The following is a 26,558-nucleotide window of genomic DNA, read 5'->3' as shown; positions in this document are numbered from 1 at the left end:
GGACAGAGCAGGACCAGGTCATCTGCATACATCAGATGATTAACAATAGTGTTGCCCACAAGACAGCCAGTTTTTAGCCTATTTAACTGATTTGTTGGCAATGAAGGCCAACACGCCATTAGCTTTCTTCACTGCCTGCCGTACCTGCATGCTTACTTTCAGTGTCTGATGTACAAGCACACCCATGTCTCGTTGCACCTCCTCTTCTCCTAATCTGACACCATTTAGATTACAATCTGCCTTCCAGTTCTTGCCACCAAAGTGGATAACCTCACAACCGTTGCCCTTGGGAAGAAGGTACAGGAGCCTGAAATCTGTAACATCCAGGTTCAGGAAGAGCTTCTTCCCTATAGCCATCAGGCTATTAAACACAACATCAAATAAGGTCTGAACAATAACAGTCTATTATTATTATTGCACTATATCTGTTTATTTATTGTGTATATATGGTCTATGGTCTATAGACACACTGAACTTTTATCTTCCGTTTTGTACTATGTTTACCTACTCTGTTGTGCTGCAACAAGTAAGAATTTCATTGTCCTATCTTGGACACATGACAATAAAACTCTCTTGACTCTTGATTTATCCACATTTCGGCCCAACTTGCCCAAGCTGACCAACATGTCCCATCTCTTTTAGTCCCACATGCCTGCATTTGGCCCATATCCCTATAAATCTGTCCTATCCACGTTCCTGCCTAAATGTTTTCTAAACGTCATGATAGTACTTGCCTCAATTACCTCCTCCTGCAGCTTGTTCCATAAACTCACCATCCTTTGTGTGAAAAGGTTACCCCTCAGATTCCTATTAAATCTTTCCTTCACTTTAAATGTATGCCCTATGATTCTCGATTCTCCCACTCTGGGCAAAAGACTATGGGTCTACCCGATCTATTCCTCACATGCTCGAGTTGGCCATTCGGCTCGAAGGTCTATTGCCTATTGTCTGTGATTTTATATACCTCTGTAAGATCACCCCCCACCTCCTGCGCTTCAAGGACTCCTAAAGAAGTCATTGCCTGCTCAATCTCTACCAATCGGTCAGACCCATCGTGTCCTGGCAACATCCTCGTAAATCTTCTCTGTACCTTTTATAGCTTGACAACATCTTTTGCTATTGCATGGCGCCCAAAACTGAACACAATACTTTACATGCGGTCTCACCCGTAGTATTTTACATTGGAAACATCAAAACAAAAAGGAAATCAGATTCACTTACTTCTTGAAGGAACCCTGAGGTTTGATCTGAAAAACAGCAATGAATCTGCCTGGATCCGAATGACGTAATCTTTTATGGATTCATAATCCAACGTCTTATTTGTTGTGATGACTCCTGTACGATTATTGATTTTAAACACTCCTGAAACAACAACAAATGACAAATGTATTATTCACACCAAAAACGTAACAACAGATCATACTCATTTATACTAACTTGATTTCTCTCACTTCAGATAGCCCTGGCATTCCCTCACTCTCTATCCCTCCCCCACCCAGGTTGCACCGGCTTCTCATTTTCACCCAACAAACAGCTACCAATGGCGTTTCCTTTATTGTCGTTACTTTTTTCCATATCTTTCATTCATTCTTCTTTATCGCCCTACATCATCGCCTATATCTCTCGTTTCCCTCATCCCTAACCAATCTGAAAAAGGGTCTTGACCCAAAACCACCCATTCCTTCTCTCTAGAGATGCTGCCTGTTCCGCTAAGTTACTCCAGCTTTTTATGTCTATCTTCATACTAATCTGATTAATATTTTACTTATTTTACTATTTACAGCGCCAGAGACCCGGGTTCAATTCTGACTGTGGGTGCTGTCTGTATGAAGTTTGCATGTTCTCCCTGTGACTACATGGACTTTCTCCATTTCCCCCCACGCTCCAAAGACGTACAGGTTTGCCGATGAATTGACTTCAAGGCAAGGCAAGGCAAGGCAACTTTATTTATATAGCACATTTCATACACGAGGCAGACTCAAAGTGCTTCACATAAAAACATGTCATACAATAAATGAAATAATAAAATGAAATAAAATAGAAGAACTAAAAGAAAAGAAAAACAAAATTAAAAATGCATTATAAAAAGTGCAAAAGTTAAAAGTGCAATGTAGTTAAGATTTAGCTGAAAGCTAAAGTAAACATAAAAGTTTTCAGTCTTGTTTTAAAAGTGGTCAAAGTTGAGGCAAGTCTTAAATCTTCAGGAAGTTTATTCCAGCTATTTGTTGCATAGTAACTAAATCCTGCTTTCCCATGTTTTGTATTTACTCTGGGAATCACTAGCAGATTGGTTTCAGAAGATCTTAGCGGTCTAGAAGGCTTATATAGTGGAAGCATGTCAGTGATATACTTTGGCCCTAAACCATGTAGTGATTTATAGGTGAGCAGCAGGATTTTAAAATCAATTCTCTGACATACAGGGAGCCAATGTAAGGATTTAAGAATTGGTGTAATATGCTCAAATTTTTTGGTCTTTGTTAGAACTCTAGCAACAGCGTTCTGAACAAGCTGTAGCTGCCTGACAGTTTTTTTTTGGAAGACCTGCAAGGAGACCGTTGCAATAATCTAGCCTACTATTAATAAAGGCATGTACAAGTTTTTCTAAATCTTGAGCTGACATGAGTCCTCTTAATCTTGCTATGTTTTTGAGGTGATAGTAGGCCGATTTTGTTACTGATTTGATGTGACTGTCGAAATTTAAATCTGAATCCATAATGACCCCAAGATTTCTGGCTTTGTTTGAAGTTTTCAGGGACAGAGAGTGAAGGTGTTGGGTTACTTTAAGCCTTTCTTTTTTAGCACCAAAAACAATTATCTCCGTTTTGTCCTTATTTAGTTGGAGAAAATTTTGGCACATCCAGTCTTTGACTTGCTCAATGCACTGGCACAACAGATCTATGGGGCGATAATCATTTGGTGATAGCGCTACATAGATTTGAGTGTCATCGGCATAGCAGTGGTGGTCAATATTATTATATCGCATGATTTGCCCTAGTGGGAGCATGTAGATGTTGAATAAAGAGGGCCCTAAGATCATAGATAGATAGACATAGAAAGTAGGTGCGAGAGTAGACCACCAGGTCCGTCGAGCCCGCACCGCCATTCGCTCATGGCTGAACACTAAACAGACACACTTACCCACAAACAGTAGACACAAGACACAGAACACAAGACACTACCCTCCCCTTTATACCGCTATCACCCCTCTCCACCCCAAGAACCTCGTGATCTCCTGGGGGAGGCAAAAAAACGGATAAAAACCCAGGTCCAATTCGGGAAAAAAATCCGGGAAATTCCTCTCCGACCCCAATCCAGGCGATCGACACTTGTCCAGGAGATCACTCAGGTCTTACTATACTAACCATACCTAGGTCCATATCCCTGCCCTCTCCCCGTAGCCCCTTATCCCCTTGGCAGCTAAAAAACCATCTATTTTAGTCTTAAATATATTTAAAGTTTCTGCTTCCACTGCTCCCTGGGGCAGTGAATTCCATAAATTAACCACCCTCTGGGTGAAGAAGTTCTTGCTCATCTCAGTTTTAAAAGAGCCCCCCCTTATTCTGCAACTATGTCCTCTAGTTCTAGTTTCCCCGATCATTGGGAACATCCTCGGTGCATCCACCCGATCAAGGCCCCTCACGATCTTATATGTTTCAATGAGATCGCCTCTCATTCTTCTAAACTCCAAAGAGTAGAGTTCCAGCCTACTTAACCTTTCCTCATATGTCAATCCCCTCATTGCAGGAATTAATCTTGTAAACCTTCGCTGCACTGCCTACAGGGCTAGTACATCCTTTCTTAAGTATGGACCCCAGAACTGTACACAGTATTCCAAATGCGGTCTCACTAATACTGTGTACAGCTGCAGCAAGACCTCCGTGTTTTTATACTCAATCCCCCTAGCAATAAAGGCCAAAATTCCATTGGCCTTCCTGATTGATTGCTGCACCTGCATACTAACTTTTAGTGATTCATGTACTAATACCCCTAGATCCCTTTGCGTTGCATTACAACGCAGCTCCTCCTCATTTAGAAAATAACTTGCCCTATCATTTTTTTTCCCAAAGTGAATGACTTCACATTTATTAGTATTAAATTTCATCTGCCAAGTTGTTGCCCACTCACCTAGCTTATCTATATCCTGCGGTACTCCACACGTCACGTTGGTTGGTTCTGATACAAAGTCGCCAATGGAAACAAAATAGGTCCTATCTTGTAAATATGACCTGAACCAACTTAAGACTGTGCCTGAGAGCCCCACCCATTTTTCCAACCTGTCCAAAAGTATTGAGTGATCAACAGTGTCGAATGCAGCACTGAGATCTAATAGCATTAATATTGAAACTTTGCCAGAGTCTGTGTTAAGACGGATGTCGTTTACAACTTTAATAAGAGCGGTCTCGGTGCTATGAAGAGGTCGAAATCCTGACTGGAAGTTGTCGTAGCAGCCAGTTGAAGCCAGGAATTGATTAAGTTGCTGGAGGACAACTTTCTCAATGATATTACTTATGAAAGATAGGTTTGAAATTGGTCTATAGTTGTTAATAATAGAGGCATCTAGGCTCTGCTTTTTTAAAAGAGGTTTAATAACTGCAGTTTTCAAGGCTTTTGGGAAATTGCCTGATTGAAGAGAGCTGTTAACTATTTGCAGTATGTCTATTGCTAGGCAGTCAAAAACATTCTTAAAGAAGTTGGTAGGTAAAGCATCAAGGCAGCAGGTGGATGGCCTTAGTTGTGTCACCGTTTCCACAAGAGTTTTAGAGTCTATGACATTAAAGCATGTCATCATTGCCACGTTACCTTTGCCTAAACAGGGTGGTGATCCAACATTTTTGTTTGAAGCGGTGATATTGATGGCACGTCTGATGCCTTCAATTTTATCTGTATAGAATAATGCAAACTCATTGCATTTCTGCGTGGAATGGAGTTCAGGTGGTAATTGTGTTGGGGGGTTGGTCAGTCTGTCAACAGTTGCAAATAGGGTTTTTGCCTTATTAGTGTTGTTGTTAATGATATTGGAGAAAAATGTTTCTCTAGCACTTTTTAAGTCTAAATTGTAGGCACGGAGGCTCTCTTTATAGATGTCATGGTGAATATGAAGTTTTGTTTTCCGCCAGATGCGCTCAGCTTTCCGGCATTCTCTTTTCTGGGCTGTTACAAAAGCAGCTTTTCTCCAGGGTGCCTTTTGCTTACCAGAAATCGTTTTAACCGTAACAGGTGCAATGACATCTATAACTTTCACAATTTTGGAGTTAAAGTTATCTACAAGATCATCAGCAGAACATGGGTTTAGAGGTGGTAAGAGGGAGATGGCATTTTTAAAGAGTACATTAGAATGTTCATTTATATACCGTTTTTTGACAGTATTTGATTTTGTCTGTATGTCGGAAATAAAAGATATATTAAAGAAAACACAGAAGTGGTCAGACAATGAAGGATCAGTCACGAAAATATCAGAAACAATGAGACCCTTTGTGATAATCAAGTCAAGGGTGTGCCCATTACAATGAGTAGCCTCTTTCACATGTTGAGACAGGTCAAATGTGTCTAAAATAGTTAAAAATTCTTTTGCACCCTTGTCATTCAAATCATCAGTATGAAAATTAAAATAACCAGTTATAACTAGACAGTCAAAGTCAGTGGAGATGCTAGACAATAATTCTGTAAAGTCATCGAAAAAATTAGCATAATATTTAGGAGGCCTGTAAATAATTAATAGGAGAACTCTGGGGGAACATTTCAATACAGCACAAAGGTATTCGAATGATGGAAAATCACCAAGTGACATCTGTTTCCCCTGAAATACATTTTAAAATATAGCAGCAACCCCTCCACCTCTTTTTCCAGATCTACATACATCAAAAAAGTTATAGTTTGGAGAATCTGTCTCGATCAGAACTTCAGTGAAATCGTAAATTGTTCCCACTGTGTAGGATAGAGCTAGCGTACGGGGTGATCGCTGGTCGGCGCGTATACAGTGGGCCGAAGGGCCTGTTTCCCCGCTGCGCCTCTAAAGTCTAAAATCTAAAGATGAGAAACACACGGTGGCGGAACTTGCAAATTCTACGACTTGCTTTTTTTTATTAATTCATTTACAAAAATGTGGGTTAAGGTCAGATTCATGTAAAAGTGGGTGCTTGGTGGTTATCATAGACATGGTGGACTAAACCACTTCTCTTTTCCATTTTCTACCACCACCCTGAAGAAGGGTCCTGATCTGAAACATTGCCAATCCATGCCTTCCACTGATGCTGCCTGACCCCCTGAGTTACTCCAGCATCCGCAGTACCTTGTATTCCCATCATCTTTTTATTTTACAACATATCTGTTGTCTTATTCCCTCTCACAAACAGATGTAATGTTTACTTTCCCTTTCCAACAATGATTTACTGGGAGATTTGCTTATCTGTTGTATTACCCACCCAATAATTCATGCATTAAAATTTAATCTTCAGTATCCTCTGTATAAAGGGTGAATGTGAGGTCAATAATTTGACCCACAATATTTCAATAAAACTAATGATTTTGGTAATCCTCAAATCCTATTCAAGCCTTGACTGATAACTGGGAAGGATCATGCAGAGATACATGAATATCAGCCTGAGGAAGGGTATGGAGCCGAAACGTTGCCCATTCCTCCCCACCAGAGATGCTGCCTATCCCGCTGAATTACTCCAGGATCTTGTGTCTTACATCAACAAACATCAGCAGTGAAAGACTCAAAGTGCTGGAGTAATGCCCCTGTCCCACTTAGGAAACATGAACGGAAACCTCTGGAGACTTTGCGCCCCACCCAAGGTTTCCGTGCGGTTCCTGGAGGTTGCAGGTGGTTGCCGGAGTTTGCAGGTAGTGGAAGCAGGTAGGGAGACTGACAAAAACCTCCGGGAACCGCACGGAAACCTTGGGTGGGGCGCAAAGTCTTCAGAGGTTTCCGTTCAGGTTTCCTAAGTGGGACAGGGGCATAACTCTGTGGGTCAGGCAGCCTTCCCTGGAGAACGTGCATAGGTGACATCTCATGTTGGGACTCTTCTTCAGACTCCAGTTTGAAGGTGGGTCCCTAACCCGAAAGGTCACTTATGCATGTTCTCCAGGGAGGCTGCCTGATCCGCTGAGTTACTCCAGCACTTTGTGTCTTTTCATCTGCAGTTCAGTGCTTCCACGATGATCAGCATTGAATGGTTATCGGTATTCTCATTCACTGCCTGGACTGTAATTCACAGAGGCGGTTCCCCCACCACCTTTCAAGTCAAGAGTCAAGTCAAGAGAGTTTATTGTCATGTGTCCCAAATAGGACAATGAAATTCTTACTTGCTGCAGCACAACAGAATATGTAAACATAATACAGAACAGGAGATAAAAGTTCAGTGTGTCTATATACCATAGACCATATACATATATATACAATAAATAAACAGATAAAGTGCAATAGACTGTTATTGTTCAGAGCTTGGTTGATGTCGTATTTAGTAGCCTGATGGCTGTGGGGAAGAAGCTGTTCTTGAACCTGGATGTTCCAGATTTCAAGCTCCTGTACCTTCTTCCCGATGGCAACGGAGAGATGACTGTGTGGCCAGGATGGTGTGGGTCTTTGATGATGCTGGCTGCCTTTTTGAAGCAACGACTGCGATAGATCCCTCCGATGGTGGGGAGGTCAGAGCCGATGATGGAGTGGGCAGTGGTCACAACTTTCTGCACCCATCGTGTTAATTGTGTAGAGAAAAAAATAGTGTGGGTTCAAGAAAGAGTAAGAGTAATCACTGGACACGATCGTAATCTTGTGAAGATAAGAACGAGAAGGCAGATTATTATCTGAATGGTGTCAAGATTAGGAAAAGGGGAGGTGCAACGAGACCTGGGTGTCCTTGTACATCAGTCACTGAAAGTAAGCAGGCAGGTACAGCAAGCAGTGAAAAAAGCTAATGGCACGTTGGTCTTCATAGTTAGAGGATTTGAATATACTGTAGGAGCAAGGAAGTCCTACTGCAGATGTACAGGGCCCTGGTGAGACCACACTTGAAGTATTGTGTGCAGTTTTGGTCTCCTAATTTGAGGATATTGAGGGAGTGCAGCGTAGGTCCACCAGGTTAATTCCCAGGATGGCGGGACTGACATATGGGTCGACTGGGCTTATATTCACGGACATTTAGAAGGATCTTATGGAAAAATATCAAATTCTTAAGGGATTGGACAGGCTAGGCGCAGGGAAAATATTCCCCATGTTGGGGGAGTCCAGAACCACGGGTGACAGTTTTAGAATAAGGGGTAGGCCATTTAGGACTGAGATGAGGAAAAACTTTTTCACCCAGAGAGTTGTAAATCTGTGGAATTCTCAGTCACAGAAGGCAGTGGAGGCCAATTCACTGGATGTTTTCATGAGAGAGTTAGATATAACTCTTAGGGCGAACAGAATCAAGGGATATGGGGAGAAAGCAGGAATGGGGTACTGATTCTGGATGATCAGCCATGATCATATCGAATGGCGGTGCTGGCCTACTCCTGCACCTACTTTCTATGTTTCCATGTTTCTATATTCATCTACATCAATAAGAATAGCAAAGCGGTAAAAGCAGAATTAATTTAGCAAATAAATGTGTATGCATACATCTCAAAGGTTCAAAGGTTGATTTATTGTCACATACACCTAGATGTAGTGAAATTCTTTTTGCCAATGCAGCACATTAAAAAAGGAATACAAACATAACAATAATAAATAGGTTTAACATAAAAAACATCCCCCCACAATGGTTCCCATTATGGGGGAAGGCACAAAGTCCAGTCCCATCCCCAATGTCCACCCATAGTCGGGCCTATTGAGGCCTCCACAGTTGCCTCTACGGAGGCCCGATGTTCCAGGCCGTCCTCGCGGGGTGATGATGTTCCGGCGTCGGGAGAGTCCTCCCAGCGGCCTGGGAACCCTGGAACGGCCGCCTCCCTACTCGAGACCGTGGCTTCCGGAGCCGACAAGGCCGCGCCGAATGGAGCTCAACTGGCGATCTCGTCGCGAGATCCCAGGCTCCCGATGGAAAGTTTCAGCGCCGCCGCCCGCAGCTCCGCGATGTTTTTAACGCCGGTCCCAGCTCACCGGAGTTCCAGCGCGGCGACCCAGGCAAGGCACCGCCCGCCCCGCAATGGCGCTCTAGCGCTGCACCGCCGTCCTCAGACCCGCAGCTCCGCCGCCGCCGATGCCGGTGCCACCGCCGCCGATGTCGATGCCGATGCCAAGGCTCCGGGCGGTCCCCTCGCTCCTCGGACCCGCATCTCCGCAGCCGCCGCCGATGCCGCCGCCGCCGCCGATGCTGAGGGTCCGGGCGGTCCCCTCAGGAAATGCCGCTCCAGGCCCGCTGGTAAGCCGCGAGGACGGGTCGAAAGTGCAGCCCGGAGAAAAGCTGCATCTCTGACCAGGTAGGGACCTTGAAAATTAGTTTCCCCCTTCCCCCCCCCCTCCCCACACATAAAAAAGCTAGAACTCCTTAAAAACAAAACACTAAACTAACTAAAAATAAGAAAAAAGAAATGAAAAACAGACAGCTGCAGGCTAGGCAGCCATACCCCCTACAGGTCGGCGCCAATGTACTATGACCTAGATGCAGGAGGGAATTTAGTTCCAAATTTAGTGCTCCAGGGTCTTGCATCCGGTTCACGTAACCAATTTAATTATTTAAGTTGTTTGGTTTAATATGTTTTTTGTTCCATCCTCTGAGCAGCAATAGAAGGGATAGAGAGCAACCTTTAAATCAAATTCACTTTTAAAACAGCTTCCCCGAAGCCATATCTGACAAGTGAAGCTCATGCAGCATCATTTACTCTGAATATGTTCCCACACAACTGAATATTGAGAACTTGGACATTTTTTCCACGAGCAGTAGCTCCACTCAATAAGCAAAAATCTGTAGCCTCCTTTTGTTCCGGTAATTTACTTCATTCACATGTTTGATCGATAATGTTTCATTATTAATGTTTAATGTTTTATGTGTCATTCTTAATTGTCACTGCATGTCATGTTGTCACTTGCAAGCGGAGCACCAAGGCAAATTCTTTGTATGTGAACATACTTGGCCAATAAACTTATTCATTCATTCATTAAGCAATACAAAAAAATAAAGGTGGACTTTTTCAGCGTCGATTTTTTTGGTAAAACATTTCGCAGAGATAGATAAATTCTTGATTAGAACGGGTTTCAGGGGTTATGGGGAGAAGGCAGGAGAATGGGGTCAGGAGAGAGAGATAGATCAGCCATGATTGAATGGCGGAGTAGACTTGATGGGCTGAATGGCCTAATTCTGCTCCTATCACTTATGATCTTATGATAAGACCTCGGATTGCTTAATAAAACTTTAATGGCTACAACAAAAAGCTCTCGAACTATAAAGCTACAATGCTGTAAACTATATTCTGCACTTTAGAATATTTCTCTTTCCACTACTTGTTGTTCTTGTGTATGCATGATTTGTAGTTTTGATTCATAAGTTCATAAGTTATAGAAGCAGAATTTAAGTCATTCAGACCATCTTGTCCACTCCACCATTCAATCATGGCTGATCTAATTTTCCCTCTCAACTCCATTCCCCTGCCTTCTCCCCGTAACCCCTGACATCCGTGCATCCGTAACCCCTGACATCCGTATATCAAGAATCTATCCATTTCCGCCTTAAAAATATCCATTGACTTGGCCTGCACATCCTTCTTTAATTGTATAGCATGCAAACAAAAGTTTTCTGTACCTCGGTACACGAGATAATATTAATAAACCAGTGCCAAAAACAACATTTGTGGCGTTGTAGAAATATGATGAAAGGAATTGGCTAGTATGTAGAGCTGATGATAATATGGGCCCTTTTCAGAGTGTGGTCAGAGTATGGTGGTGGAGACAGAAACTGTAGTGCTGTCCACAGTCTAACTGAAGAATGGAGCGGCTGGGCTTGTAAACTCTGGAGTTTAGAAGGATGAGAGAACATAGAAAACAGGTGCAGGAGTAGGCCATTCGGCTCGAAGGGCCCGAATGGCCTACTCCTGCACCTATTTTCTATGTTTCTATCTTATTGAAACATGTAAGATTATTAAGGGATTGGACACTCTAGATGCAGGAAACATGTTCCCAATGTTGGGGGAATCCAGAACCAGGGGCCACAATTTAAGAATTTGGGGTAGGCCATGTAAAACGGAGATGAGGAAAAACGTTTTCATCCAGAGAGTTGTGAATGTGGAATTCTCTGCCTCAGAGGGCAGTGGAGGCCATTTAACCGTATGCTTTCAAGGGAAAGTTAGAGCTCTTAAAGATAGCAGAGTCAGGGGATATGGGGAGAAGGCAGGAACGGGGTACTGATTGTGAATGATCAGCCATGATCATATTGAATGGCGGTGCTGGCTCGAAGGGCCGAATGGCCTACTCCTGCACCTATTGTCTATTGTCTCAGAGGCTTTTGGATAGGCGCATGGAAATGCAAGGATATGGAGTGATATGGACAATGTGCAGGGCAGATCAGTTGAACCGGCCAACCTCAAGAGCCTGTTCCTGTGCTATTCTGTCCTATGTTACGTGGAGACAGGATAGCACTTATCCTTAGGAAGAAGACTCATGAACTGTTTAGATTGGTTTAGTTTGGAGATGCAATGTGGAAACAGGCCTTCCTGAGCTGCGCGTAAGAAATGCGCAAAAAGATTCACGCGCAGCCTGCAGCACTGAATGCACGACAAGCGGCAGCTGCATGTCTGCCATCGCCGGTTAAAGTCAACGGAGCTGAATTCCAGAAGTGGAGTGTGTCATGTTGCCACCTGGGATGACAGATGGCACAATGGGCTAAGTGTTCGGCTGGCAACCGGAAGGTAGCTGGTTCGAATCCCGCTTGGAGTGCATACTGTTGTTGTGTCCTTGGGCAAGACACTTCACCCACCTTTGCCTGTGTGTGTCCTTGGGCAAGACACTTCACCCACCTTTGCCTGTGTGTGTGGATGTAATTATGTGAAGCACTTTGGGGTCAATGCAAGTTGACTAAAAATGTGCTATATAAATAAAGAAATTTAATAATTTAATTTAACCGTGGGGCGGCGCGGCGGTGGAGCTGCTGCCTTACAATGCCAGAGAAACAGGGTTCGATCCTGTCCACAGGTGCTGTCCGTACAAAATGTGTACGTTCTCCCCGTGACCATCTGGATTTTCTCTGGATGCTCCAGTTTTCTCCCACATTCCGAAGGTGTATGGGTTTGTAGGTTAATTGGTTTTGGTAAGGGTTGTAAATTGTCACTAGTGGTGGGATAGTTTTCAGAGGATCGCTGGTGGTCGCGGACATTATGGGCCGAAGGGCCTGCTTCTGCGCTGTATCTTTAAACGAAACTAAACCAACTCACCATATCATACTTTGAGGATTGGGTTTATTAATGTCATATGTTTTGAGGGTATTTGATGGTCAGTATGGAATCGGTGGTCTGGAGGGCCAATTTCGTGGTTTTCTCCTCCTCTGCCTCTTCTCCCACTTCCCAAAGATGTGTGGGTTTGGAGGCGAATTGGACCTCTGTAAATTGCTCCTTGTGCCAAGGGAATGTTCGCACGGTGGCGCAGAGGTAGAGTTAGAGAACAAGTTAGGTCTTTATTCTTTGGAGCGCAGAAGGTTAAGGGGGGACTTGATAGAGGTTTTTAAAATGATGAGAGGGATAGACAGAGTTGACGTGGAAAAGCTTTTCCCACTGAGAGTAGGGAAGATTCAAACAAGGGGACATGACTTGAGAATTAAGGGACTGAAGTTTAGGGGTAACATGAGGGGGAATTTCTTTACTCAGAGAGTGGTAGCTGTGTGGAATGAGCTTCCAGTGAAGGTGGTGGAGGCAGGTTCGTTTTTATCATTTAAAAATAAATTGGATAGTTATATGGATGGGAAAGGAATGGAGGGTTATGGTCTGAGCGCAGGTATATGGGACTAGGGGAGATTATGTGTTCGGCACAGACTAGAAGGGTCGAGATGGCCTGGGTTCGATCCTGACTGCAGGTGCTGTCTGTACGGAGTTTGTACGTTCTCCCCATGACCTGCGTGGGTTTTCTCCGAGATCTTCGGTTTCCTCCCAAACTCCAAAGACATACAGGTTTGTAGGTAATTTGGCTTGGGTTTATGTAAAAAAAATTGTCCCTAGCGTATGTGCGGTAGTATTAACTTGCGGGAATCGCTGGTCGGCGTGGACCCAGTGGGCCGAAGGGCCTGTTTCCGCGCTGTATCTCGAAACTAAACTAAACTAAGTGGGATGACATAGAACCAGTGTGAACAGGTGATGGATGGTCAGCATGGACTCGGTGGGCTGAAGGTCTGTTTCCATGCCACATCTTTAATACTGTGATCTCCATTTGCAATGTGATTTGGTAAATTTTATCCTTGCAAAACCAAATTAAATACGGCACTGTGGCGCAATGGTAGAGTAGCTGCCTTACAGCACCAGAGACCCCGGTTCGATCCTGACCACGGGTGCTGCGTGTACGCAGTTTGTACGTTCTCCCTGTAACTATGTGGGTTCTCTCCGGATGCTCCGGTCTCCTCCCACATTCCAAAGGCGTACAGGTTTGTATGTTAATAGGCTTCTGTAAAAATTGTAAATTGTCTCTAGTGTGTGTAGGATAGTGAAGAAAGGCAGTGAAGAAAGCGAATGGTATGTTAGCTTTCATAGCAAAAGGATTTGAGTATAGGAGCAGGGAGGTTCTACTGCAGTTGTACAGGGTCTTGGTGAGACCACACCTGGAGTATTGCGTACAGTTTTGGTCTCCAAATCTGAGGAAGGACATTATTGCCATAGAGGGAATGCAGAGAAGGTTCACCAGACTGATTCCTGGGATGTCAGGACTGTCTTATGAAGAAAGACTGGATAGACTTGGTTTATACTCTCTAGAATTTAGGAGATTGAGAGGGGATCTTATAGAAACTTACAAAATTCTTAAGGGGTTGGACAGGCTAGATGCAGGAAGATTGCTCCCGATGTTGGGGAAGTCCAGGACAAGGGGTCACAGCTTAAGGATAAGGGGGAAATCCTTTAAAACCGAGATGAGAAGAACTTTTTTCACACAGAGAGTGGTGAATCTCTGGAACTCTCTGCCACAGAGGGTAGTCGAGGCCAGTTCATTGGCTATATTTAAGAGGGAGTTAGATGTGGCCCTTGTGGCTAAGGGGATCAGAGGGTATGGAGAGAAGGCAGGTACGGGATACTGAGTTGGATGATCAGCCATGATCATATTGAATGGCGGTGCAGGCTCGAAGGGCCGAATGGCCTACTCCTGCACCTAATTTCTATGTTTCTATGTTTCTATAGTGCTAGTGTACGGGGGTGATCGCTGGTCGGCGAGGACTCAGTGGGCCGAAGGACATGTTTCCGCGCTGTATCTCTAAACTAAAACTAAACTACTATGCGTGGAGGAAGGAACTTCAGATGCTGGTTTACACCGAAGGTAGACACAAAATGCTGAGGTAACTCAGCGGAACATGCAGCATCCCCGGAGAGAAGGAATGGGTGACGTTTCTGGTCGAGACCCTTCTTCAGACTATTACATGGTGTGGCATGAGGTCCAATAATCTTGCAACGGACAAGGGTGAAAACACTGACAATTCAAATTCACAAATGTTACAACATTATTCACCTCAGAGATCTCTTACCAGCATCATTTCCTGCTATAATTGAATACACCACAGTTTGATTGATAGCAGCTGCTAATACAGTTTCAACCACTGTTCCAACTGGAGCCTTTTCACTTACAGGTGGAGGCCTGAAAGACAAGAAAAATGTTCGAGGCTGAGCAAAGCTGCAACAAATCAATAGAAGTCGTGCCAAGCAAATTTCACAGCGACCGATTGCCAAATATAAGCGCCTTGAGTATTAGAAAGGCGCTATATAAATCCCATCCATTATTATTAAATATTAAAGGTGTCCACCAATATATTTGGTGGGTGTGCTCAGTTTGGTCTTTTGTCCGAGTGGGCTGATAAATTGTATGCTCGTCGATCCGTGGGCCGGAGTCCTGTAAAGGTGGCGCAGGGAGAGAGTTGATGCCTTAAGGGCCTGTCCCACTTTCACGACCTAATTCACGACCTCTACCGAGTTTGCCCTTGACTCATACTCGCAGCATGGTCATCACAAGGTCGTAGGAGGTCGTAGGTAGGTCGTAGCAGGTCGTGATGCTAGTCGTAGGTACTCGTGGCATCAAGTAGGTCGGGGCGTTTTTTCTAGCATGATGAAAAATGTCCACGAGTAAAAAAGGTCGTGAATTAGGTCGTGAAGGTGGGACAGGCCCTTTACTGCGCCAGAGACCCGGGTTCGATCCCGGTGCTTGTCTGTACGGAGTTTGTACATTCTCCCCATGACCTGCGTGGGTTTTCTCCGAGATCTTCGGTTTCTTCCCACACTCCAAAGACGTACAGGTTTGTAGGTTAATTGGCTTGGTTTAAGTGTAAATTGTCCCTAGTGTGTGTAGGATAGTGTTAGTGTGTGGGGATGGCTGGTCTGTGTGGGCTCGGTGGGCCAAAGAGCCTGTTTCCGAGCTATATCTCAAAACAAAATTAAAAAATACTACAAGTCAATGGAGATAAAGTGAAACCTCACTTGCCTTTGCAACCAGTTAATGGCAGATAGCTATTTTTATAGACAGATGTAAATGACTTTGAAAGGAGCATTTCTTTACTATAAAGACATTGGAACGTGTTGAGAAGCTCTTGAAGTGAGACATAGAATGCTGGAGTAACCCAGCAGGACAGGCAGCATCTCTGCATAGAAGGAATGGGTGATGTTTTGGGTCGAGACAGATCAGTATGCCGGAGATAATTTGTTGCGCTGGGGAAAGATGATAAAAGTGTAACCCAGCATCTGATTAGAGCCAGCATCATCAAGGACCCACACTCTCATTTCATTCCTGCCATCAGGAAGAAGGTATAGGAGTCGGTAAACCATGACCACCATGTTTCAAGAACAGCTTCTTCCCGAAAACCATCCTGAACATGGCAAACATCAACTAAACGGTGAACTAAGAACTGCCTTTATTTGCACTAAGAACTTGGAGCTTGCACTAATATTGGGGTTTTGTAAGCTTTTCAACTTTTTTTTGTTTAGTTTGTTATCTACGCATTTAACGCCCTTAGACTTTATGTTGGACTTTAGAGATCCAGCACATAAAAAGGCCTTCGGCCCACCGAGTCCGCACCAACCAGCGATCACCCGGTACACTAGGACTATCCTACACACACTCGGGACAATTTACAATTTTACCAAAGCCAGATGACCTACAAACCTGTACATCGTTGGAGTGCGGGAGGAAACCGGAGCACCTGGAGTACACTCGTTCACAGGGAGGACGTACAAAATCCGTACAGACAGCACCTGTAGTCAGGATGGAACCCGGGTCTCTGGCGCTGTAGGGCAGCAACTATACCGCTGCACCACCATGCCTGCCGCCCATAGACCTATCATGCTGCTGCAGGTAAGAATTTGATTGTAGACACAAAAAGCTGGAGTAACTCAATGGGACAGGCAGCATCTCTGGAGAGAAGGAATGGGTAACGTTTTGGGTCGAAACCCTGAGTCTCGACCCGAAACATCACCCATTCCTTTTCCCCAAAGATACTGCCTGACCCGCTGAGTTACTCCAGCTTTTTGTGTCTATCTTCAGTTTAAACCAGCATCTGCCGTTCCTTCCTACACAGAATTCTGTTTTTCGTATGACAATAAAACACACTTGGCTATTGACTTGTTTGAAAGTCTGCAACCTCTTTGATAAAAAGCCAACATTTTTTTTGCCTGTTAATCTAAATGTAAATTGGACTTATTGCAAATCTGCCAAGTGAAATGAATGAGGTAGAAAGAGAGAGCATGGCAGCAGACTCAATGGGCCACTAAATCCGCGCCAAATTACTTGGTATCAATCCACGCTAATTGCACATTAGATGCACTTTTTAATCTTCCAACATGCTCAGCTTGTACAGAACCCCCCAGATCCCACCACTCACCTACACACTGTGGGCAATTCAGAGCACCCAATTAACATAACAACTGGAAGATAGACACAAAAAGCTGGAGTAACTCAGCGGGACAGGCAGCACCTATGGAGAGAAGGATTGGGTGACGTTTTGGGGTCGAGACCCTTCTTCAGACTGGTTAGGGAAAAGGGAAACGAGAGATAAACAGCAAACAATGATGTAGAGAGATAAAGAACAATGAATGAAAGAAATGCCAAAGGTAACATTGATAAAGGAAACAGGCCATTGTCAGCTGTTTGCTGGGTGAAAATGAGAAGCTGGAGCGACTTGGGTGGGGGAGGGATAGAGAGAGAGAGGGAATGCCGGGGCTACCTGAAGTGAGAGAAATCAATATTCATACAACTGGGCTATAAGCTGCCCAAGCTAAATATGAGATGCTGTTCCTCCAATTTGCGTTTTGTCGCACCAGCTTCTCGTTCTCACCCAACGATCAGCTAACAATGGCCTGTTTTCTTTATCATAGTTACTTTGTTGCATATCTTTCATTCATTGTTCTTTTCTCTCTACATCATCGTCTATATTTCTCATTTCCCTTTTCCTTAATTCGTCTGAAGGAAGGCCTCGACCCAAAACGTCACCCGTTCCTTCTCTCCAGAAATGCTGCCAGCGTTTTGTGTCACGCCAGCTTTTTATGTCTATCTTCGGTTTAAACCAGCATCTGCAGCTCCTCCCTAAATAATACGATGATTTAAATGGAATAAATTATAAAGAAAATATCAGTTGTTACCACTTCGTGAAATAATCCATGTTAGGCACAAAATGCTGGAACAACTCAGCAGGTCAGGCAGCATCTCTGGAGAAAAGGAATAAGTGACGTTTCGGGTCGAAACCTTTCTTCAGCCAGAGTCAGTGGAAAGGGACACTAAAGATATGAAGAGGTATAAAGAACAAATGAATGAAACGTACAAAGTCCCTCTCCCCCGACTCACTGTCTGAAGAAGGGTCTTGACCCGAAATGTCACCTATTCCTTTTGTCTTTGGTTCCGACCTCCTATTGTAGCGGCACGGTGGCGCAGCGATAGAGTCGCTGCCTTACAGCGCTTACAGCTCCAGAGACCCGGGTTCGATCCTGACTACGGGTGCTGTCTGTACGGAGTTTGCACGTTCTCCCCGCGACCTGCGTGGGTTTTCTCCGAGAACTTTGGTTTCCTCCCACACTCCAAAGATGTGCAGGTTTGTAGGTTAATTGACTTGGTGTAAATAGAAAATATTGACCCTAGTGTAGTGTCAATATGCGGGGTGATCGCTGGTCGGCGCAGGCTCGGTGGTCCGAAAGGTCTGTTTCCATGTTGTATCGCTAAACTAAGCTAAACTAAATAAAGACGCTGCCTGACCCGCTGAGTTACTCCAGCATTTTGTGTCTATGTTTGATGTAAATTAGCAGCTGCAGTTCCTTCCTACACAATAATCCATGTTGTTGAATTCAAAATCAGAATGCTTCATCAATGCCACATATAAGGCAATACAGAATGTTCTTACTGTGAATAAATAACCACAAAACTCCAGGAAGAACTGCACCTAAAGGCAGACAGCCCTGGAATTATGAGGCAGATTGACAAGTTTTTTACATCCACTTTATTTTGTTATACACATAAACACACACATATATATATATATATATATATATTGTAAACAACAAATTTTAACTCAATTAAATATTTTGAACAAGTATCTTTCTGCTGCAAATGGAGGCCAATCTTCTCAAATAATATCAATTGCTTGAGATCTATAAGTGCGAGATAAAACAAAGTACAAAAATTGCAAATGAAGTATTTAAGGTTGTCTCACTGAGTCTACACCAACAAGGGCTCCACCCTTGTGAAGGAAGAGAGACACAAAATGCTGGAGTAACTCAGCGGGTCAGACAGCATCTCTGGAGAAAAGGAATAGGTGACATTTCGAGATCCTTCTTCAGACAGTCTTCCTTGGTCACCGGTTGCCAGTCCCTGCTCTGTTCTGGCCGTTTCCTACCTCCAATTCCCTCCCCTCTACTTTCAGTCTGAAGAAGGGTCCCGACCCGAAATGTCGCCCATCCTTTTTCCCCGGAGATGCTGCCTGACCCGCTGAGTCACTCCAGAACATTGTGTCTATCTCCAACAATTCATCACCCGTACACGCCTGAACATAGTTCCATGTTACCCCACTTCCTCATCCACTCCCTTGCACACTTGGAGGCCAATTAACCTGCAAACCTGTTCGACTTTGGGATGGGAAAAGAAGCCAGAACATCCCGGAGGAAAACCATGTGGTCACAGGAAGAACGTGCAAACTCCACACAGGCAGCACCCGAGGTCAGGATCGAACCCGCGTCTCCAACGCTGTGAGGAAGTATTCTGTCACTCTCTTTGCCTCAGTATTATTGGAAATTATAAATAACCATATAACCATATAACAATTACAGCACGGAAACAGGCCATCTCGACCCTTCTAGTCAGTGCCAAACACATAATCTCCCCTAGTCCCATATACCTGCGCTCAGACCATAACCCTCCATTCCTTTCCCATCCATATAACTATCCAATTTATTTTGAAATGATAAAAACGAACCTGCCTCCACCACCTTCACTGGAAGCTCATTCCACACAGCTACCACTCTCTGAGTAAAGAAGTTCCCCCTCATGTTACCCCTAAACTTCAGTCCCTTAATTCTCAAGTCATGTCCCCTTGTTTGAATCTTCCCTACTCTCAGTGGGAAAAGCTTTTCCACGTCAACTCTGTCTATCCCTCTCATCATTTTAAAAACCTCTATCAAGTCCCCCCTTAACCTTCTGCGCTCCAAAGAATAAAGCCCTAACTTGTTCAACCTTTCTCTGTAACTTAGTTGCTGAAACCCAGGCAACATTCTAGTAAATAGGGTCACATTTTGTAGTCCGACGCTCCTAGAAGTCTTTAGTTTAGTTTAGTTTAGAGATACAGCATGGCAACAGGCCCTTCGGCCCACCGAGTCTGCGGTGACCAGCAATCCCCGCACACGAACACTATCCTACACACACTAGGGACAATTTACAATTTTACCGAGCCAATTAACCTCCAAACGTTTACACCTTTGGAGTGTGGGAGGAAATCGGAGCACCCGGAGAAAACCCTCACAGGTCACGGGGAAAACGTACAAACTCCATACAGACAGCACCCGTGCTCAGGATCGAACCCGGGTCTCTGGCGCTGTGAGGCAGTGACTCTACCGCCGCGCCATCGTGCCTCCCTGCTGTGTATTCTCAATATTTTCTGCTTGCAGATGCCAGCTATGGCAGGGTGAAGGTGGTTAATTATTCATAGCAAGCAATGTAATGGAGATTCTTTGATATTTCAGTCCTTGGGAAATAATAGTCTGAAGAATCAAAGAGAAAGTAAATGATGCTCCTGTTTTTTTTTAACCATTCTATGCTTTATGGTTTGTGATGAGAATGGCTGGCTTGATGCATTTTTCATAAGTCTTTCTCGTGATCATTACCTGGTTTATGCATTCTTCATCTCTTTCATGTATGCCGCACTCTGGCAGCTATTTACAATTTATACTGGCACTTCATTTAAGTGCAAAAAGGAGTCACACCTCAAAAGACAGTTCTGCAAGTCAAACGTGTTATTTCTCAAGCCGCGCGGTATGACATTTAAGTTCAAGAACTCAAACTGCTTTCAAGTCCTGGCCATAATGCCAGTAAATTCACTTTAGTTTGAATGGCAAAGCACTGGGCCCCAGAGATTTGATCACGGATGCTATTTACTTCAACAGTAGAGTCATACAGCATGGAGACTTGCCCACACCGTCCAACATGTCTCATGTACACTAGTCGCTCCTGCCTGCATTTGGCCCATATCCATCTAAACTTGTCCTGTCCATGTACCCAAAAGTAACTCAGCGGGGCAGGCAACATCTCTGGAGAGGAGGAATGGATGACGATTCGGGTCGAGACCCTTCTTCGTGACCCAAAACGTCACCCATTCCTTATCTCCAGAGATGCTGCTTGCCCCACTGAGTTTCTCCAGCATTTTGTGTCTATCTTTGGTTCTGCATCTGCAGCTCCTTCATGCACTATCCATGTACCTGTCAAATGTGTGTGTATGTGTGTGAGTGATTGGTGGTGGTCGGAGGGGCCGTAGGCGCAGATTGGCAGCCACGCTTCCGTCAGTCTGCCCCAGGGCAGCTGTGACTACAGAAGTAGCTTACCACCACCGAGTGTGACTGAGGAGTGAATGAATAATGCGATGTAAAGCGCCTTGAGTATTAGAAAGGCGCTATATAAATCCCATCCATTATTATTATTATTATTAAATTAAATAAGTAAGTACGTTTATTGGCCAAGTATTCACATACAAGGAATTTGCCTTGGTGCTCCGCCAACAAGTAACAGCATGACATGCAGTGACAGTTACGAATGACTCAGAAAACACTAAACATTAATAATACTAAAACATTAATGATAAAACACCATTGATCAAGCATGTGAACCAACAAAATACCAGATCAAAGGGAGGCTACAGATTTGTGGCTGTTGAGTAGAGCAACTACTCGTGGATAAAAACTGTTTTTATGTCTGGCTGTGGCAGCTTTGACAATCCGGAGTCGCCTTCCAGAGGGAAGTGATTCAAAGAGTTTGTGGCCAGGGTGAGAGGGGTCAGAGATGATCTTGCCCGCTCGCTTCCTGGCCCAACAAATGTTGCAATAGTCCCTGCCTTAACTACCTCCTGCGGCAGCTCGTTCCATATACCCACCGAACATACCGACCCATGTCTCCTCTCACCCATGTGCCCCACTTGGACCCCCACCAATTTATCCCCCCCTCCTCACCCCACATACCCACCACACCACGCCCTATTTCACGCCTTTCTTCCCTCTTGCCTGCACGTGAATCATAACTTCATATGTGATAGGAGCAGAATTAGGCCATTCGGCCCATCAAGTCTACTCTGCCATTCAATGGTTGGTCTATCTCTCCTTCCTAAGCCCATTCTCCTGCCTTCTCCCCATAACTCCTGACACCCGTACTAACCATGAATCTATCTTTCTCTGCCTTAAAAATATCCTCTGTCCCTGCTCCTTTTCATCATACTTTTATATGATTCCTTCACACAACTAAAAGCATTTCAAGGCCCTTGTGTTGCATATCAGCAACGTACTGTCATCTTTAGACTTTAGAATTTAGAGATACAGCATGGAAACAGGCCCTTCGGCCCAACGAGTGTGCGCCGACCATCCTGTACACTAGCACTCGCCTACACAATTTACAGAGCAAAATTAACCCACACACCTGCACGTCTTTGAAATGTGGGAGGAAACCGGAGAAAACTCACGCGGTCACAGGTAGAACATGCAAACTCCATACGGACAGCACCCGTAGTCAGGACTGATCCTGGGACTCCGGCGCTGTAAGGCAGCAACTCTATCGCTGCGCCACTGTGCCACCTACATCAACCATGTAGCTAGAGGCAGCACGGTGGTCCCACCAGGCCCACGTTGCCCTGTAAACTCCCTAGTATTGATCGTTAGTTTATTGAGCGTGTTCGGGCAATAGCAACGAGGCACATGCGGTCACAGAGTCATATGGCACAGAAACAAGCCCTTTGGCCCAATTTGCCCGATCAAGAAGCCCCATCTACGCTAGTCCCACCTGCTCGTGTTTGGCCCATATCCCAGCTGAACCTTTCCAAGCCACAGATCTGTCCAAATGTCTTTTAAATATGGATATACTACCTGCCACAACTACCTCCTCCGGCAGCTCGTTCTATACACCCACCACCCTCTGTGTGAAAACGTTTCCCCTTAGAGGTTCCTATTAAATCATTCCCCTCTCACCTTAAACCTATGTCCTCTGTTTCTTGATTCCCCACTGGGTAAAAGGCTCCATGCAAGGGATGAAGTCCTCGCCTGCTCAAACTCTCCCTAAAGCTCAGGCCCTTAACTCCTAGCAATCTTTGTTAAACTTCTTTGCACTCTTTCAAGAGTGGCTGGGTGAACGATGAGTTGGCCCGGGTGCTGGACTGCACGTAATGCCCAGCCGGCGGGCCAGCTGAGGAGTTTTGGCCCGGGTGATGAAGCACGCAAAGTCCGGCGCCCCATCCAACTCATGAACCGATGATCGGCCATGAGAAGGAGGGGTGGTGGTGTCGGCGGTAAGCGAAGGTCCGAAGGTCGGACAGCTGGTCCGGGCTGCCGACCGACGGGGCCACGGGCGAGGTGCTGCTGCTGCACTCCATTGGCTGCACTATGTCGGGACGGGTGAGGTGGGGCCGGACGCGGCACTCTGACCCGACAGTCCCCTCGACCCGAGTAGTAGCAGTCAAATATGGGACAAGGGCAGACCCGTAGGGGACAAACCAATTTAGCCCAATGTATGGGATGTCCTGGCTAATATGGGACAGTTGGCAACCCTAAGCCTGACTGATGAAGGCCAATGTTCCGAAAGCCTCTTTGTGCACCCTATCTACCTATCATGTCACGTTCAGGGAACTATGCACCGGTATTCTAAGATCTCTCTGCTCTACAATCTTCTTGGCTGACCATGGGTGTCTCCTGGGTGCTACTCCCTATATGGAGGACGCCTGTGCGTGACTTTATTTAACATGGGGAGACTGGTGCACAGACAACCACCACACGGTCCTTGACAGATCAGGGTCAGGATCCAGTGGCATGGAGTCCCAGATAACCGGAGACCCTTTTCTGCTGCAACCTTCATCCGCCTTCCCAGCCGTTGTGACGCTCCACTAAGGTCAGCCATCGTCCTCCGCCTGTTCCACCGTTGAGGTCTTGGTTGGATTGCTCTTTGTCAGGGACCTCCCCCTCGACCTTACCGCCATGGGTGGCCCTACCAGGAGCATAGCTCCAGACGGCATCGCTCTCAGGATCTCAGGTCCACACAAGCTTCTCCACCACGACAAGGTGACAATCCAAGGAGAAGCTGCTCCACAATAATCTGACTGATCAAGCCTAATGCACCAAAAGCCTTCTTGGCCACCCTTTCTACCTGTGATCCTGCTTTGAAGTAACTACTGTACTGCTGGATCTCACTGCTTTACGACACTTCTCATGGTCCTGCCGTGTCCTGTGTACTGTGAAAGTTCTGCCCTGGTTTGACTTCCCAAAAGGGTGTCCGGAGAGAGCAGCGAGCTTCATGAAGTCAGAAGATGTTAGATTTCTTTAATACAAATTGGTGTCTCAGGTCTCTTGAGAAACACATGTTATCCTGAGAGTTACAGTTCCGCCACAGAAGCAGCTATGTTCTAAACAATTAATTTTGGGATGGCCATTTCAAACAGAAGTTCAGCTTTTCATCTGCATATGGAACAGGCCCAGTACCAGGCATAAGGCTGAGAGAGACACAAAATGCTGGAGTAACTCAGTGGCACAGGCAGCATCTCTGGAGAGAAGGAATGGGTGACGTTTCGGGTCGAGACCCTTCTTCAGACTGACGGGTCTTGACCCGAAACATCACCCATTCCTTCCCTCCAGAGATGCTGCCAGCCTCACTCACATTACTCTAGCATTTTGTGTCTATCTTCAGTTTAAACCAGCATCTGCAGTTCCTTCCTACACAAACTGAGCCGTTACCTCTGTGACAACTGGTTGCCTCCATGCTTACAATGCCATGCGATAGATTAGTTCTCATGCATATTAAGGCTATAAAATCAGTGCAGCATCAACAAATTTCTAAAACCACAATAGGCCCCTTGGTGCTAAGCATCCCATCATTTCAATAAAACGTTATTATTTCTCTCTTACTGTAGTAATTCCGCTGGACTAGCGCCAGTGGAGAATGCAGCAAAGTCTATCTTCTAAATCATGAAATGTATTTCGCATTGATTTGTACCAAGATTCAGTGAAAAACTATGTTCTGAGGTGTTTAGTTTAGTTTAGTTTAGAGATACAGCATGGAAAAGAGGCCCTTCGGCCCACCTAGTCCGCGCCGACCAGTGATCCCCGCACATTAACACCACCCTACAGGTGTTGCCTGTACGGAGTTTGGACGTTCTCACTGTGACCGCGTGGGTTTTCTTTGGGTGCTCCAGTTTCCTCCAAAAAAGAAGTCCAGGTTTGTAGGTTAAGCCCCTGTGCCACTTTCCCGAGTTACTCCCGAATTCTCCCGAGTTTTCCCCTTGATTCAAACTCGGAGAATTACGGTAATAGTCAGCCGTAGGTACTCGGGGCTATTTATTTTACTCGTGGACATTTTTCACCGTTGAAAAAACGTCCCGACTTACCTGATGCCCTGAGTACCTACGGTTGGTATTACGAACCGCTACGAAATATCTACGGACGCCTACGGACTCGTTACCGACTCCTGCCGACTCGCCATGGACATTCTCCGAGTTTGAAGCAAGGGGAAATCTCGGGAGAATTCGTGAGTAACTCGGGAAAGTGGGACAGGGGCTTTAATTGACTTCGGTAAGAATTGAATACAATATACAATACAAATTTATTTGTCATTTGAGCCCCAGTGAGACTCAAACGAAATTTTGTTTCCACAGCCATACAAACAAAAACAATGTCCTACAGACATACACACAATTAAGTTCACACAAACATCCATCACAGTGGACCCACTGTGATGGAAGGCAAAAGTCTTTTCTCTCCCCTGCTCTCCATGTCTCTCCCGATGTCCAAGCCCCAGGCGGGCGATGATAAGTCCCACGGCCATTTTAGGCCGTGCCGGGCGATTTACGGCCCCGCTCCCGGTCTAGAAGTCTCGAAGTCGGAGCCCCCGGCGGGCGCTGTAATGTCCCACGGCCATGAAGCCGTGCCGGGTGATGTACGTCCCCGCTCCGGGTCGTTCCAACCCCGCGACACGGGCTGGAGAAGTCGCGTTGTGGGAGCTCCGGGAAGCGGTCTCTCTCTCCCCCCGGACCCGTGAGCTCCCGATGTCCCAGTCCACCGGACCTGCGGCTGCGTTGCTGGAGCCTCCGAGCCCCAGGAGTCGAGTCGCAGCAGCGAGTCACCACCGCTCCCCACGTTCCGAGGCCGGCCAGCCCCACGATGGTGAGTAGTCCGCAGCGCAGTCTCCCGAGCCCCCGGGTCGTTCAGGTTGGAGGCCGCTCCACGGTGCTAGGCCCCAACGACAACGGAGACCCGACAGGGAAAAGGTCGGGTCTCCCGGACAGGGAAGAGATTTTAAACGGTTTCCCCCTCCCCCCCCCCCGCCCCCCACATATACACATTTAAAAACCAGTATTTAAAAAACACCAAACACTACATTTAACTAGACAAAAAAGAAAAAAAGACAGACAGGCTGTAGGAGCCGCTGCAACGAGTCGCGCCGCCACCAATATTGTCCCTATTGTGTAGGATAGTGTTAATGTGCGGGGATTGCTGGTCGGCACGGGCTCGGTGGGCTGAAGGGCCTGTTTCCGCGATGTATCTCCAAGCTCCGAGGTGAGGGTGGGTGAAGAAGTGTTTAAATCTGGAGGTAACCGCTTTCAATCTTTTGTATCATCTGCCTGACAAAATGATTGGGGTCCCGGATTATGTTATGTCATAAAGCAATTCAGCTCATCAAGTCTACTCCGCAATCATCCCTCCCTCCTAACCCCATTCTCCTGCCTTCTCCCCATAACCTCTGACCCGCACAAATCAAG

At 45.5% G+C, this 26,558-nt stretch overlaps 1 protein-coding gene across 1 annotated transcript in view; it reads right to left on the bottom strand.

The window, feature by feature from the left end:
* pcdh15 (protocadherin related 15) overlaps positions 1–26,558 on the bottom strand; it is a gene marked incomplete at its 5' end in the record, with an annotated part of 501,491 nt that overhangs the window by 126,849 nt on the left and 348,084 nt on the right. Inside the window, 2 exons of the mRNA XM_033034471.1 lie at positions 1,222–1,362; positions 14,625–14,734. Coding sequence (XP_032890362.1) covers positions 1,222–1,362; positions 14,625–14,734 — 251 coding nt within the window. The remainder of the gene's footprint in view (positions 1–1,221; positions 1,363–14,624; positions 14,735–26,558) is intronic.

Source organism: Amblyraja radiata, chromosome 15 (genome assembly GCF_010909765.2).
Source record: "Amblyraja radiata isolate CabotCenter1 chromosome 15, sAmbRad1.1.pri, whole genome shotgun sequence".
NCBI lineage: Eukaryota > Metazoa > Chordata > Chondrichthyes > Rajiformes > Rajidae > Amblyraja > Amblyraja radiata.
This window is presented reverse-complemented; position numbering and strand designations above follow the sequence as displayed.